The 16726-nt window shown below is 32.7% G+C and overlaps 1 protein-coding gene across 1 annotated transcript in view; it reads left to right on the top strand.

The window, feature by feature from the left end:
- The window catches only part of galnt12 (UDP-N-acetyl-alpha-D-galactosamine:polypeptide N-acetylgalactosaminyltransferase 12), a 43273-nt gene extending 27609 nt beyond the window's left edge, over window positions 1-15664 (top strand). The window contains exons 7-10 of the mRNA XM_061930819.1: window positions 7082-7213; window positions 7284-7394; window positions 14442-14588; window positions 14642-15664. Coding sequence (XP_061786803.1) covers window positions 7082-7213; window positions 7284-7394; window positions 14442-14588; window positions 14642-14761 — 510 coding nt within the window. The 3' untranslated portion in view covers window positions 14762-15664. The remainder of the gene's footprint in view (window positions 1-7081; window positions 7214-7283; window positions 7395-14441; window positions 14589-14641) is intronic.
- The last annotated feature ends 1062 nt before the right edge of the window (window positions 15665-16726 follow it).

Genomic DNA, 16726 nt, shown 5'->3' with positions numbered 1-16726 from the left:
ATCCCACTTTAAAGAGGTTTCATGCACACTTTACCCACTTTAAAGAGGTTTCTTGCAGACTTTATCCCACTTTAGGAGGGTTTCATGCACACTTTATCCCACCTTAAAGAGGTTTCTTGCACACTTTATCCCACTTTATAAGGGTCTCATGCACACTTTATCCTACTTTTAGGGGGGTTCCTTGCACACTTTATCCCACTTTCGAGAGGTTTCTTGCACACTCTATCCTGCTTTCGAGAGGTTTCTTGCACACTTTATCCCCCTTTTAAAGGTAAAAGCCAGTAAATTAGAATATTTTGAAAAACTTGATTTATTTCAGTAATTGCATTCAAAAGGTGTAACTTGTACATTGTATTTATTCATTGCACACAGACTGATGCATTCAAATGTTTATTTCATTTAATTTTGATGATTTGAAGTGGCAACAAATGAAAATCCAAAATTCCGTGTGTCACAAAATTAGAATATTACTTAAGGCTAATACAAAAAAGGGATTTTTAGAAATGTTGGCCAACTGAAAAGTATGAAAATGAAAAATATGAGCATGTACAATACTCAATACTTGGTTGGAGCTCCTTTTGCCTCAATTACTGCGTTAATGCGGCGTGGCATGGAGTCGATGAGTTTCTGGCACTGCTCAGGTGTTATGAGAGCCCAGGTTGCTCTGATAGTGGCCTTCAACTCTTCTGCGTTTTTGGGTCTGGCATTCTGCATCTTCCTTTTCACAATACCCCACAGATTTTCTATGGGGCTAAGGTCAGGGGAGTTGGCGGGCCAATTTAGAACAGAAATACCATGGTCCGTAAACCAGGCACGGGTAGATTTTGCGCTGTGTGCAGGCGCCAAGTCCTGTTGGAACTTGAAATCTCCATCTCCATAGAGCAGGTCAGCAGCAGGAAGCATGAAGTGCTCTAAAACTTGCTGGTAGACGGCTGCGTTGACCCTGGATCTCAGGAAACAGAGTGGACCGACACCAGCAGATGACATGGCACCCCAAACCATCACTGATGGTTTGGGTTGGTTTGGTTTGCATTTCCTTTGGAAATCGAGGTCCCAGAGTCTGGAGGAAGACAGGAGAGGCACAGGATCCACGTTGCCTGAAGTCTAGTGTAAAGTTTCCACCATCACTATTACCCTTCAGGGGGGTTTCATGTGCCCCAAGAGGAGAGTGGTGGTATGGACACATGCATACATACCTATTGTAGTTCCAAAGGTAGAGTGAGTGCAAGAAGTAATTATCATGTCAGCACATCACAATAATGAAATGTTCCTCTCAGACTGGTCAGTCTGCCTCTGACACATTCCTTGTTGTTATGTACTCCTACTTCTTCTCACTGGTCCTGTTTGCTCCTTCACTCTACAAAGTTCCCCCTGAGGGCCGCACACTGAAAAATATAAACAGTTTTCATTTTCCAATTCAATAAATGTTTTTGTTTTTTTACTTCTAAGGTATTGGAGCCTTGAATAAGTCAATAATTCATAACAATCATTGGTACTTTAACTTTAACTTTAAATTAACATTTATTTTGATTCATTATTATTTTTGAACAATGGGTTGTACTTGTATAGCGCTTTTCTACCTTCAAGGTACTTTTAACAATGACAGTTTAAAAAAAAAATTCCCAATAAAAATCTCAGGGATCCAAAAAGGCCCCCATTTATAAAAGTGTTAAAAAAAATAAAAATAAAAATAAATATATAAATATACATATATATTTTTTTTACATTCAACACTTACATCCCTAGATCTATCCTTAGTTTTTACCTTTTAATATTTAGTTTCATGTTCAAAACACAAAAAATATGAATTTTTTCCCCAAAAAATATTTCAAAGTGTAATATTTGATGTGAAGTAATTAGATCCTTGAATATTTGAATTTTTTTTTTTAAGCAATGACCGTTTAAAAAAAAAAATTATATTTATATATATATATATATATATATATATATATATATATATATATATATATATATATATATATCCATCCATCCATCCATCCATTTTCTACCGCTTATTCCCTTTTGGGGTCGCGGGGGGCGCTGGAGCCTATCTCAGCTACAATCGGGCGGAAGGCGGGGTACACCCTGGACAAGTCGCCACCTCATCGCAGGGCCAACACAGATAGACAGACAACATTCACACTCACATATATATATATATATATATATATAAATATATATTGTCAAGGATCCAAAAGGGTCCCTCTCATAAAAGTGTTAAAAAGAAGTTATACATTAAATTTTTTTTTTTTTACTTTTAATGTTTAAATCTTTAGAGCAACTTCAGATCCATCTGTCAATTATACGTTTAAAAAAATTTTTTTGTTTGTTTTGTTTTGTTCCCTGTTTGTCATAAAAACTTTGTTTTTTAATGACAAACACACAAAATACACAATATTTTCCCCAAAAAATATTTTCAAGTGGAAGTTGACACAGAAAACTTAGTTTTTTTTAATGGCAAAAACACAAAATATGCAATAATTTCCCCCCAAAATATTACAAACTGTAATATTTGATGTAAAGTAATTGAAGTCTTGAATATGTCAATAATTCATATCAACACTGATTTTATAACTATTATTTGTTGAGCAATGACAGTTTTAAAAAATCCCAATAAAATTTTAGGGATCATAAAAGTGTTAAAAATAAGTCACACTTTTCTTTTTTTACTTTCAACATAACAATTATAAATTTTTATTACTTTTCACGTTTTTTTAAAAATGTTTGTTCTTTGTCCTTTTTGTCAAAAAATACTTTTTTATGGCAAAAACACAAAATATGCAATATTTTCCCAAAAAAATGTTACAAAGTAGAATATTTGATGTTAAGTAATTGTAGCCTTGAATATGTCAATAATTCATATTAACACTGATTTTATAACTATTATTTGTTGAGCAATGACAGTTTAAAAAAAATCCCAATAAAATGTTGGGGATCATAAAAGTGTTAAAAATAAGTCACACTTTTCTTTTTTTTCTTTCAACATAACAATTATAAATTTGTATTATTTTTCACAGTTTTTTGGGTGTCTGTATTTGTCCCTTTTGTCATAGAAAACTTTGTTTTTTTTTTATGGCAAAAACACAAAATATGCAATAATATAGCAAAATGGAATATTTGATGTAAAGTAATTGAAGGCTTGAATAAGTCAATCATTCATAACATTGATTCTGATTCATTATTATTTTTTGAGCAATGACAGTTTAAAAAAAATCCCAATAACATTTTAGGGATCAAAAAAGTGTTGAAAATAAGTCACACTTTTCCTTTTTTTTCTTTCAAGATAACAATTATAAATTTTTATTATTTTTCATGTTTTTTTGTGTCTGTTTTTTGTCCCTTTTGTCACAGAAAACTTTGTTTTTTTTTATGGCAAAAACACAAAATATACAATAATTTCCCCCAAAAAATATTACAAAGTAGAATATTTGATGTAAAGTAATTGTAGCCTTAATTATGTCAATAACTCATATCAACACTGATTTTATAACTTTTGTTTTTTTAAGCAATGACAGTTTAAAAAAAAATCCCAATAAAAGTGTTAAAAATAAGTCACACTTTTCCTTTTTTTCTTTCAACGTAACAATTATACATTTTTATTATTTTTCACGTTTGTTTTGTGTCTGTTTTTTGTCCCTTTTGTCACTGAAAACTTTGTTTTTTTTATGGCAAAAAACACAAAATATGCAATAATTTCCCCCAAAATATTACAAAGTAGAATATTTGATGTAAAGTAATTGAAGCCTTGAATATTTAAATAATTCATATCAACATTGATTTTATAACTTTTGTTTTTTGAGCAATGACGGTTTAAAAAAAATCCCAATAACATTTTAGGGATCAAAAAAGTGTTGAAAATAAGTCACACTTTTCCTTTTTTTTCTTTCAAGATAGCAATTATAAATTTTTATTATTTTTCATGTTTTTTTGTGTCTGTTTTTTGTCCCTTTTGTCACAGAAAACGTTGTTTTTTTTTATGGCAAAAACACAAAATATACAATAATTTCCCCCCAAAAATATTACAAAGTAGAATATTTGATGTAAAGTAATTGTAGCCTTAATTATGTCAATAACTCATATCAACACTGATTTTATAACTTTTGTTTTTTTAAGCAATGACAGTTAAAAAAAAAATCCCAATAAAAATGTTAAAAATAAGTCACACTTTTCCTTTTTTTCTTTCAACGTAACAATTATACATTTTTATTATTTTTCACGTTTGTTTTGTGTCTGTTTTTTGTCCCTTTTGTCACTGAAAACGTTGTTTTTTTTATGGCAAAAACACAAAATATGCAATAATTTCCCCCAAAATATTACAAAGTAGAATATTTGATGTAAAGTAATTGAAGCCTTGAATATTTAAATAATTCATATCAACACTGATTTTATAACTTTTGTTTTTTGAGCAATGACAGTTTTTAAAAAAAAAATCCCAATAAAATTTTAGTGATCATAAAAGTGTTAAAAATAAGTCACACTTTTCTTTTTTTTTCTTTCAACATAATTATACATTTTTATTATTTTTCACGTTTTTTTTTGTGTCTGTTTTTTGTCCCCTTTGTTTTTTTATGGCAAAAACACACTTTTTGGACACCCCGAGTCTGTTCTGTGTGGAGCCAACACATTGGACTTGCAGTGCTACTTTCCAACTAAGGCTGAAACGACGCGTCGACGTCATCGGTTACGTCGACGCGTCGCATATTTACGTCACACTACCGTCATGGCGGAGCGCAAAGCAGACGATGCGAGCGAGGGGAAAAAAAGCACGCCAAAAGTCGTCAAAAGTGTGGGAGTATTTCAATAAACGGCCTAATAATGTTGTAGCGGCGGACAGCTGTCTCGTCAGCTGACGCGCGAGCTCGCAACCGTGGCTGCTTAGCAACCAGTCAAACCCCACTTAATAAAATTATATTTTATCTTAGAGCGCATCCCTATTCACCTAGGCAACCCCAGGAAATGTATATAATTCGGCCAGTCGGCTTATATGATCAGAGCCGATCAGTTTACGTTCACGCGCAGGTATAACGCGGCGCGCTCCCGTCTTATCTGCTGGTGCGCAAGCCCGGTAATTAGACCGCTGTGTCAAATCAAGGAGTACAAAAGACGCCAGCGCACAGTGGAAAAAGGTTTAGTTCATTACAGATAACCCAGAGTTGTGCCAAAAGTGTACCAAAACCAAAAGCTGAACGGACAGCCGGTAAGATTGCACTTTATTTCTCTTTGTGGGTGTGGCGCGCCTGTTGCGCTGGTGATATGGGGGGTGCGAGGGAGTTGTGTGCATGTAGCGTGCTTAGTCTGGAGGCTAAATACACACGGTGTTTTGTGTAACTGTTGTTTAGTAAGGAAGGGTTGATATTCTTTGCTTAGTTTGATAAATGTTGGAGCAGTTTGCTTCATCAGGAGGGTGAAGTCGCTCAACTTCAAGTGTTGGATTTAACTGTGTTGGATCATTGGCTGCTGGTGAGGGCATAGAAAAATGGGCATTTTTCTACCAGTAGACAGCGTTTAAGATTGAGTGTTTCACTGCTAAATTAATAATATATTTATATTGAATATGGATTTTAAATATGTATCTAAATAGGTGGTTAATTGGTTAGGTATTTATGTATTTGCATATTGGGTTTTCTGCTGCATTTATCTATTGTGTTTCTGGAATTAAATGTATTTTATATGTATCTTGGTGAATTTATGTTGAGACAATTTATTTAAAATATGTTTTAACTGAAAGGGAAAAGATGTTTCTTGCACTTGTTTAATGGTTAAGAGTTTGATAGCCTAAATAATAATTGTAAATTATGGGATTGATAATTGATTGATTTTTTACAGCATGTTAATCTTGTGGTGTTTTGTCCTTAAAGGTTTTTCATCCTACTAAAGAAGCTAAAGGCTACTAAAGACAGCTAATGACAGCTAAAGTCTACTAACACTGCTAAAGACTGCTAAAAAGACTAAAGAAGAAAAAAGAAGCTGTTTCTTGGTTGGAAAAACGGTTGCAAACTAAAGGAAAATAAAAGGAAAAAGTAACTACGGTCTGGTCTTTTGAGTGAAATCCAGAAGCCACATTCAGCATTGGTACATCCCTTCAAGTGTGGGATAAGCACAGCGAAAAGAGCAAAACACTTGACAGTTGTTGTATGCACACTGTGTCGAGCGGAAATGGCCTATCATAGCAGCACAACGGCTATGAACGAACATTTGAAAAGAAAACACCCGACAGCGTTCTTGCCATCACCGTCAACTATTCAATCGTCCGCGTGAGTATACGTTGTCATCATTACACAAAAACATGAATGTGTCATTTGTATCTGCGTTGTAAATTCATAAACTAAAACACCGTTTCGCTCTGAGAGGCGCGTTTGGCCTGCCTGTTCAGTGTTTACAAAGACGCTAACGTTAATTATTTGTGCAAATACCTTTTACAACATTAACAGTTACATATACTATGTACAAACCAACAATTAACTTTCACTTTAATCATACTATCATTGTTGTGTTATTAAGCAAAATAAGCAATACTTTTACTTTTGTTGAAATGTTTACACTGTTACAGAACATTTCGTTTTGCACTTTTTTGTATTGGATGTTTATCTTTATTTTTGCACATTTTAAAGCAAAATAAGCAATACTTTTACTTTTGAAATGCTTATAGTATTGCAGAATATTAAGATTTGCACTGGATGTTTAATTTTATATTTGCACATTAAAAAGCAAATAAGCTACTTTTAATTTTGTTAAATGTTAAAAGTTTTAAATGTTTACATTGTTACAGAATATTTTGTCATGTTGTTGTCAATGTTGACTGAGTGGCCATACCTTTTCTTTTTTTTGTAAATAAAAGTCCTGCCTTTTGAAAAAACTGGCCTACATTTATTTTTTCATCTTCATTTTGAATAAAAAAATAATCGGTAAAAGGAAAAATAATCTATAGATTAATCGAAAAAAAATAATCTATAGATTAACCGATTAATCGAAAAAAATAATCTATAGATTAATCGATAGAAAAATAATCGTTAGCTGCAGCCTTATTTCCAACTGTAGGTGGTGCTGTTGTGCTAAACAATCCTTGCTCTCCTGCTCCCAGGAGCCCTTCGGCGACGTGTCTGAGCGACTGGTTCTCCGAGAGAAGCTGGGCTGTAAGAACTTCAAGTGGTACCTGGACAACGTCTTCCCGCAGCTCCACGTGCCGGAGGACCGGCCGGGCTTCTTCGGAATGGTGAGGCCGCCTGTCGGACGCTGCCGTGGCGCCGCCCCATAATAACCCTCCATGTTGGGACTTGTTGCAGCTGAAGAACTTGGCCCTGGAGAGCTACTGCTTGGACTACCCTCTGGATGACAGCTGCGCATTTGGCAAAAGGGTCACCATGTACCCGTGCCACGGCATGGGCCAGAACCAGGTACCAAACGGGGGGGACTCCGGGTTGGATTTAGTAAGACGGAAAAACCACTTTGAGATCCGTGGTTGTCAAACTAATAGCTCAGGGAAAACTTGTCTCTCCAAGCAGCACCATAATGACCAGCCACAGTAGCGTAGTAGGCCTAAGCATTACAAACAAGGCACAGGTTTTATTCAACAAGTATATTTGATACTGTAAAATATCAGGGCTTTTGATACTTTCCGCCTTTTTAGCTCCTTTTGATCATTTCCACCTAAAATGTTGGGTTTTGGGGAGATGTCTCCATCTTGCAAGTATGCCAACTGTTGCCTTTGTAACAAGCTAATGTGAGCATGCTAATGTTTCAAGCTAATATTTTCGCAAATTTTTGTTTGTTTTTGTTGTCATTTTTTAAATCTATTTTATTATCATTTCATTTAAACCTAAATATTAGGGCTTTTGATACTTGGCGCCTTTTTTTAGTTTATGTAAAACTTTTCCTATCTTATGTTAACATTAGCATGCTAACTTTAGCACCCTAACGTTTAAGGCTAGCTCTTTAGCTCCTTTTGATCATTTCAACCTAAAATGCTGGGTTTTGGGGAGATGTCTCCATCTTGCAAGTATGCCAACTGTTGCCTTTGTAACAAGCTAATGTGAGCATGCTAATGTTTCAAGCTAATATTTTCGCAAATTTTTGTTTGTTTTTGTTGTCATTTTTTAAATCTATTTTATTATCATTTCATTTAAACCTAAATATTAGGGCTTTTGATACTTGGCGCCTTTTTTTAGTTTATGTAAAACTTTTCCTATCTTATGTTAACATTAGCATGATAACTTTAGCACCCTAACATTTAAGGCTAGCACTTTAGCTCCTTTTGATAATTTCAACCTAAAATGATGGGTTTTGGGGAGATGTCTCCATCTTGCAAGTATGCCAACTGTTGCCTTTGTAACAAGCTAACGTGAGCATGCTAACATTTTATGCTTACACAAATTTTTTGTTTGTTTTTGTTATATTTTTTAAAATCTATTTTATCATCATTTCATTCAAACCTAAATATCAGGGCTTTTGATACTTGGCGTTGTTTTTTTTTTGTTTTTTTTGCCCTATCTTATGTTAACATTAGCATGGTAAATTTAGCATCCTAACATTTTATGCGAGCACTTCAGCTCATTTTGATCATTTCAACCTAAAATGCTGGGTTTTGGGAGATGCCTCCATCTTGCAAGTATGCCAGCTGTTGCCATTGTAACAAGCTAACGTGAGCATGCTAATGTTTCAGGCTAAAATTTTCGCTAATTTTTTGTTTGTTTTTGTTATAATTTTTTGAATCTATTTTATTATCATTTCATTTAGACCTAAATATCAGGGCTTTTGATACTTGCCGCTTTTTTTTTTTTTTTTTCCTATTTTATGTTAACATTAGCATGGTAAATTTAGCACCCCAACGTTTAAGGCTAGCACTTTAGCTCCTTTTGATCATTTCAACCTAAAATGATGGGTTTTGGGAGATGTCTCTATCTTGCAAGTATGCCAACTGTTGCCAGCTAACGTGAGCATGCTAACATTTTATGCTAACACCAATTTTTTGTTTGTTTTTTTTTGTTATGATTTTTTATTTTATTTTATTATCATTTCATCTAAACCTAAATATCAGAGCTTTTGATACTTGGTTCCTTTTCTTATTTTTTTTTTACTTTTCCTATCTTATTTTTACATTAGCATGGTAAATTTAGCATCCTAACATTTTATGCGAGCACTTCAGCTCATTTTGATCATTTCAACCTAAAATGCTGGGTTTTGGGAGATGCCTCCATCTTGCAAGTATGCCAGCTGTTGCCATTGTAACAAGCTAACGTGAGCATGCTAATGTTTCAGGCTAAAATTTTCGCTAATTTTTTGTTTGTTTTTGTTATAATTTTTTGAATCTATTTTATTATCATTTCATTTACACCTAAATATCAGGGCTTTTGATACTTGCCGCTTTTTTTTTTTTTTTTCCTATTTTATGTTAACATTAGCATGGTAAATTTAGCACCCCAACGTTTAAGGCTAGCACTTTAGCTCCTTTTGATCATTTCAACCTAAAATGATGGGTTTTGGGAGATGTCTCTATCTTGCAAGTATGCCAACTGTTGCCAGCTAACGTGAGCATGCTAACATTTTATGCTAACACCAATTTTTTGTTTGTTTTTTTTTGTTATGATTTTTTATTTTATTTTATTATCATTTCATCTAAACCTAAATATCAGAGCTTTTGATACTTGGTTCCTTTTCTTATTTTTTTTTTACTTTTCCTATCTTATTTTTACATTAGCATGGTAAATTTAGCATCCTAACATTTTATGCGAGCACTTCAGCTCATTTTGATCATTTCAACCTAAAATGCTGGGTTTTGGGAGATGTCTCCATCTTGCAATTATGCCAACTGTTGCCATTTTAACAAGCTAACGTGAGCATGCTAATGTTTTATGCTAACATTTTTGCAAATTTTTTGTTTGTTTTTGTTATCATTTTTAAAATCTATTTTATTATCATTTCATTTAAACCTAAATATCAGGGTTTTTGATACATGGCCCCTTTTTTAAAACATTTTTTAAACTTTTCCTATCTTATTTTACATTAGCATGGTAACTTTAGCACCCTAACGTTTAAGGCTAGCACTTTAGCTGCTTTTGATCATTTCAACCTAAAATGATGGGTTTTGGGGAGATGTCTCCATCTTGCAAGTATGCCAACTGTTGCCTTTGTAACAAGCTAACGTGAGCATGCTAACACTTGATGCTAACATTTTCGCACATTTTTTGTTTGTTTTCGTTATAATGTTTTTATTTATTTTATTATCATTTCATCTGAACCTAAATATCAGAGCTTTTGATACTTGGCGCCTTTTCTTTGTTTTCTCCCCTATCTTATGTTAACATTAGCATGGTAAGTTTAGAATCCTAACGTTTTATGCTAGCACTTTAGCTCCTTTTGATCATTTCAATCTAAAATGCTGGGTTTTGGGAGATGTCTCCATCTTTCAAGTATGCCAACTGTTGCCATTGTAACAAGCTAACGTGAGCATGCTAATGTTTCAGGCTAAAATGTTCGCAAATTTTTTGTTTGTTTTTGTTATAATTTTTTTGATCTATTTTATTATCATTTCATTTAAACCTAAATATCAGGGCTTTTGATACTTGCCGCTTTTTTTTTTTCTTCTTTTTTTTTTCTTTTCCTATCTTATGTTAACATTAGCATGGTAAATTTAGCACCCCAACGTTTAAGGCTAGCACTTTAGCTCCTTTTGATAATTTCAACCTAAAATGATGGGTTTTGGGAGATGTCTCCATCTTGCAAGTATGCCAACTGTTGCCAGCTAACGTGAGCATGCTAACATTTTATGCTAACACAAATTTTTTGTTTGTTTGTTTTTGTTATGATTTTTTATTTTATTTTATTATCATTTCATCTAAACCTAAATATCAGAGCTTTTGATACTTGGTTCCTTTTCTTTTTTTTTTTTTTACTTTTCCTATCTTATTTTTACATTAGCATGGTAAATTTAGCATCCTAACATTTTATGCGAGCACTTCAGCTCATTTTGATCATTTCAACCTAAAATGCTGGGTTTTGGGAGATGTCTCCATCTTGCAAGTATGCCAACTGTTGCCATTTTAACAAGCTAACGTGAGCATGCTAATGTTTCATGCTAACATTTTTGAAAATTTTTTGTTTGTTTTTGTTATCATTTTTTTAATCTATTTTATTATCATTTCATTTAAACCTAACTATCAGGGCTTTTGATACATGGCGCCTTTTTTAAAACATTTTTTAAACTTTTCCTATCTTATTTTAACATTAGCATGCTAACTTTAGCACCCTAACGTTTAAGGCTAGCTCTTTAGCTCCTTTTGATAATTTCAACCTAAAATGATGGGTTTTGGGGAGATGTCTCCATCTTGCAAGTATGCCAACTGTTGCCTTTGTAACAAGCTAACGTGAGCATGCTAACATTTTATGCTAACATTTTCGCACATTTTTTGTTTGTTTTCGTTATAATGTTTTTATTTATTTTATTATCATTTCATCTGAACCTAAATATCAGAGCTTTTGATACTTGGTGCCTTTTCTTTGTTTTCTCCCTTATCTTATGTTAAGATTAGCATGGTAAATTTAGCATCCTAACGTTTTATGCTAGCGCTTTAGCTCCTTTTGATCATTTCAATCTAAAATGCTGGGTTTTGGGAGATGTCTCCATCTTGCAAGTATGCCAACTGTTGCCATTGTAACAAGCTAATGTGAGCATGCTAATGTTTCAGGCTAACATTTTTGCAAATGTTTTGTTTGTTTTTGTTATCATTTTTTAAATCTATTTTATTATCATTTCATTTAAACCTAAATATTAGGGCTTTTGATACATGGCGCCTTTTTTAAAACATTTTTTAAACTTTTCCTATCTTATTTTAACACTAGCATGCTAACTTTAGCACCTTAACGTTTAAGGCTAGCACTTTAGCTTCTTTTGATCATTTCAACTTAAAATGCTGGGTTTTGGGGAGATGTCTCCATCTTGCAAGTATGCCAACTGTTGCCATTGTAACAAGCTAACGTGAGCATGCTAATGTTTCAAGCTAATATTTTCACAAATTTTTGTTTGTTTTTGTTATAATTGTATTTTATCTATTTTATTATCATTTCATTTAAACCTAAATATCAGGGCTTTTGATACTTGGCGCCTTTTTTAATTTATGTAAAACTTTTCCTATCTTATGTTAACATTAGCATGGTAAATTTAGCACCCTAACATTTAAGGCTAGCACTTTAGCTCCTTTTGATCATTTCAACCTAAAATGTTGGGTTTTGGGGAGATGTCTCCATCTTGCAAGTATGCCAACTGTTGCCTTTGTAACAAGCTAACGTGAGCATGCTAACATTTTATGCTAACACAAATTTTTTGTTTGTTTGTTTGTTTGTTTTTGTTATATTTTTTTAAATCTATTTTATCATCATTTCATTCAAACCTAAATATCAGGGCTTTTGATACTTGGCGCCGTTTTTTTTGTTTTTGTTTTTGCCCTATCTTATGTTAACATTAGCATGGTAAATTTAGCATCCTAACATTTTATGCGAGCACTTCAGCTCATTTTGATCATTTCAACCTAAAATGCTGGGTTTTGGGAGATGCCTCCATCTTGCAAGTATGCCAGCTGTTGCCATTGTAACAAGCTAACATGTGCATGCTAATGTTTCATGCTAACATTTTAACAAATTTTTTTGTTTGTTTTTGTTAAGATTCTTTTTTAAATTTTATTATAATTTCATCCAAACCTAAATATCAGGGCTTTTGATACTTGGCGCCCTTTTTTTTTTTTTTTTACTTTTTCTATCTTGTGAGTGTGAATGTTGTCTGTCTATCTGTGTTGGCCCTGTGATGAGGTGGCGACTTGTCCAGGGTGTACCCCGCCTTCCGCCCGATTGTAGCTGAGATAGGCTCCAGCGCCCCCCGCGACCCCAAAGGGAATAAGCGGTAGAAAATGGATGGATGGATGGATGTTAACATTAGCATGGTAGCTTTAGCACCCTAACGTTTAAGGCTAGCATTTTAGCTTCTTTTGATCATTTCAACCTAAAATGCTGGGTTTTGGGGAGATGTCTCCATCTTGCAAGTATGCCAACTGTTGCCATTGTAACAAGCTAACGTGAGCATGCTAACGTGTTATGCTAAAATTTTAACAATTTTTTCGTTTGTTTTTGTTATAATGTTTTTATTTATTTTATTATCATTTCATCATTTCATTTTTTAACTTTTCCTATCTTATTTTTACATTAGCATGGTAACTTTAGCACCCTAACATTTAAGGGCTAGCACTTTAGCTCCTTTTGATCATTTCAACCTAAAATGATGGGTTTTGGGAGATGTCTCCATCTTGCAAGTATGCCAACTGTTGCCTTTGTAACAAGCTAATGTGAGCATGCTAACATTTTATGCTAACACAAATTTTTTGTTTGTTTGTTTTTGTTATGATTTTTTATTTTATTTTATTATCATTACATCTATACATAAATATCAGGGCTTTTGATACTTGCCGCCTTTTTTCTTTTTTTTTTACTTTTCCTACCTTATTTTAACATTAGCATGGTAAATTTAGCACCCCAACGTTTAAGGCTAGCACTTTAGCTCCTTTTGATCATTTCAACCTAAAATGATGGGTTTTGGGGAGATGTCTCCATCTTGCAAGTATGCCAACTGTTGCCATTGTAACAAGCTAATGTAAGCATGCTAATGTTTCAGGCTAAAATTTTCGCAAATTTTTGTTTGTTTTTGTTATAATTTTTTGAATCTATTTTATTATCATTTCATTTAAACCTAAATATCAGGGCTTTTAAAACTTGGCGCCTTTTTTATTTTTATTTTTTTGCCCTATCTTATGTTAACATTAGCATGGTAACTTTAGCACCCTAACGTTTAAGGCTAGCACTTTAGCTCCTTTTGATCATTTCAACCTAAAATGCTGGGTTTTGGGGAGATGTCTCCATCTTGCAAGTATGCCAACTGTTGCCATTGTAACAAGCTAACGTGAGCATGCTAACATTTTATGCTAACACTAATTTTTGTTTGTTTGTTTTTGTTATAATTTTTCTAATCTATTTTATTATCATTTCATTTAAACCTAAATATCAGGGCTTTTGATACTTGGTGCCTTTTTTTTATTTATTGTTTTACTTTTCCTATCTTATTTTAACATAAGCATGGTAAATTTAGCACCCTAACATTTTAGCTCCTTTTGATCATTTCAAGCAGTTTTTTTTATGCTATGTTCACAGCACACATGGCAGGCTGCGAGAATTTTCAATGAGTTGGCACCCAAAATATTCTTTGAACAAAACCAAATATTTATTTATTTGTTAACCCATCTTTAATAAGTCAAAGACCGAATCGAGTTTTTTTACAAGCTGGTTTAAAGCAAATTATTAGTTTTTAGTGCATGTGTGTGTCTGATGTTTGGCTTCAGGGTGGGATGGGGGGCCCTTTAAGGGTCTTGTGCATGGGGTCCTAGATTTTGCCTGTCTACTTCCAGTTCTTCGAGTTCACCAGCCAAGGAGAGCTCCAATTCAACGCCCAGGTGCCCGCCGGCTGCGTGGAGTGCGATGTGGTCAGCACCTACCTGACGGTCCAAGAGTGCAGGAAGCCCGGCATGGCCCAGCACAAGTTCCAGCTCAGAGAGGTAAGCGCACGTCTCCCACGTGAGGCAAGACTCTGACGCCGCCTATCTTGCAGGATGGCAGCTTGTTCCACGAGGTCAGCCAGATGTGCGTGCAAGTGGTGGACAAGCTCCCGGCCCTGCGGCCCTGCTTCAACACCAATGACCAGAAGTGGTTCTTCCAGGAGGGAGCGTAACAGAACTTTGCCTACTTTTATTGTTGCTCACTGCCTTGCAGCCTCAGGGATTTTATAGATCCTGAAAAAAGATGCCAGATGAAGAACAGCCTCCTCTTTCATTGTGCCTCCATCTGGACAAACACTCCATGCTTGGCCTGCAGAGGGCGCTGCTGCTCCTCCATGGAGCCTGCATTGCTCCTTCAGGTGGGGATTCTGCTCATTAGGAACGCTTTTTCTTTTACAAGTCTGTCTACTGCGGTACTACCCCCATTTGGCTAGTGATGGGTCAAACGACGCCATGTGTGCGTCACTTTAAGAAAAAAGAACATGTGATATTGACTGTGAGGCGCAAAACTTTTTTTTCTTGTTTTCTTTAATTATTTTATTTTATTTACAAAAATCACGCAGAATATTAATCACTCTAACAACTAAGTTTTTTATTTTTTTATGAAATGTTATTTTATTTACAAAAATCACACAGAATAATAATCACTCAAATCCCTAAGTTTTTCTTTTTTCTTTTTTTTAATTAAATATTACTTTATTTACGAAAATAACAAAAAATATAAATCACCCTATATTAACTAAATTTAAGTTTTTTATGAACGTTTTTTACTAAGTTTTATTAAATAGTATTTTATTTACACAAATCACATATGAATATGAGTCCCGCTAATAATTTAGTTTTTTTGTTTTGTTCTTGTTTATTAAATGTTATTTTATTTACAAAAATCACACAGAATATTAATCACTCAAATCCTTAAGTTTTTCTTTTTTCTTTTTTTTTCATTAAATTTTTCTTTATTTACAAAAATAACAAAGAATATAAATCACCCTGTTAACTAAATTCAAGTTTTTTTAATTAAATTTTATTAAATTGTTTTTTATTTACACAAATCACATATGAACATGAATCACTCTAATAACTGAGTTTTTTTGTTTTTTTCTTGTTTATTAAATGTTATTTTATTTACAAAAATCACACAGAATATTAATCACTCAAATCCCTATGTTTTTCTTTTTTCTTTTTTTTATTAAATTTTACTTTATTTACAAAAATCACAAAGAATATAATTCACTCTATTAACTAAATTTAAGTTTTTTATTACATTGTTTTTTATTTACACAAATCACATATGAATATGAATAAGAATCACTTTGATAACAGATTTTTTTGTTTTTTTCTTGTTTATTTAATGTTATTTTATTTACAAAAATCACACAGAATATTAATCACTCAAATCCCAAAGTTTTTCTTTTTTCTTTTTTTTATCATATTTCACTTTATTTACGAAAATAACAAAGAATATAAATCACCCTATTAACTAAATTTTAAGTTTTTTATTAAATTGCTTTTTATTTACACAAATCACATATGAATATGAGTCCCGCTAATAACTTAGTTGTTTTTTTTGTTCTTGTTTATTAAATGTTATTTTGTTTACAAAAATCACACAGAATATTAATCACTCAAATCACTAAGTTTTTCTTTTTTTTAAATTAAATTTTACTTTATTTACGAAAATAACAAAGAATATAAATCACCCTATTAACTAAATTTAAGTTTTTTTATTAAGTTTTATTAAATTGTTTTTTATTTACACAAATCACATATGAATATGAATATGAATCACTCTAATAACTTGAGTTTTTTTGTTTTTTTCTTGTCTATCAAATGTTATTTTATTTACAAAAATCACGCAGAATATTAATCACTCAAATCCCTAAGTTTTTGTTTTTTCCTTTTTTATTAAATGTCATTTTATTTACAAAAATCACATTGAATATGAATCACCCTAATAACTAAAAAATGTTTTCTGGTTTATTTAATTGTATTTTATTTACAAAATCACTTAATATTAATTACTCTAATAACTACATTTGTGTTTTTCTTTTTTATTACATTTTATTTTATTTACAAAAATCACGCGAATATTAATCACTCTAACAACTAAGTTTTTATTTTTTTATTAAATATTATTT

The sequence above is a fragment of the Nerophis lumbriciformis genome, linkage group LG37, assembly GCF_033978685.3.
Source record: "Nerophis lumbriciformis linkage group LG37, RoL_Nlum_v2.1, whole genome shotgun sequence".
Classification (NCBI taxonomy): Eukaryota; Metazoa; Chordata; class Actinopteri; order Syngnathiformes; family Syngnathidae; genus Nerophis; species Nerophis lumbriciformis.
This window is presented reverse-complemented; position numbering and strand designations above follow the sequence as displayed.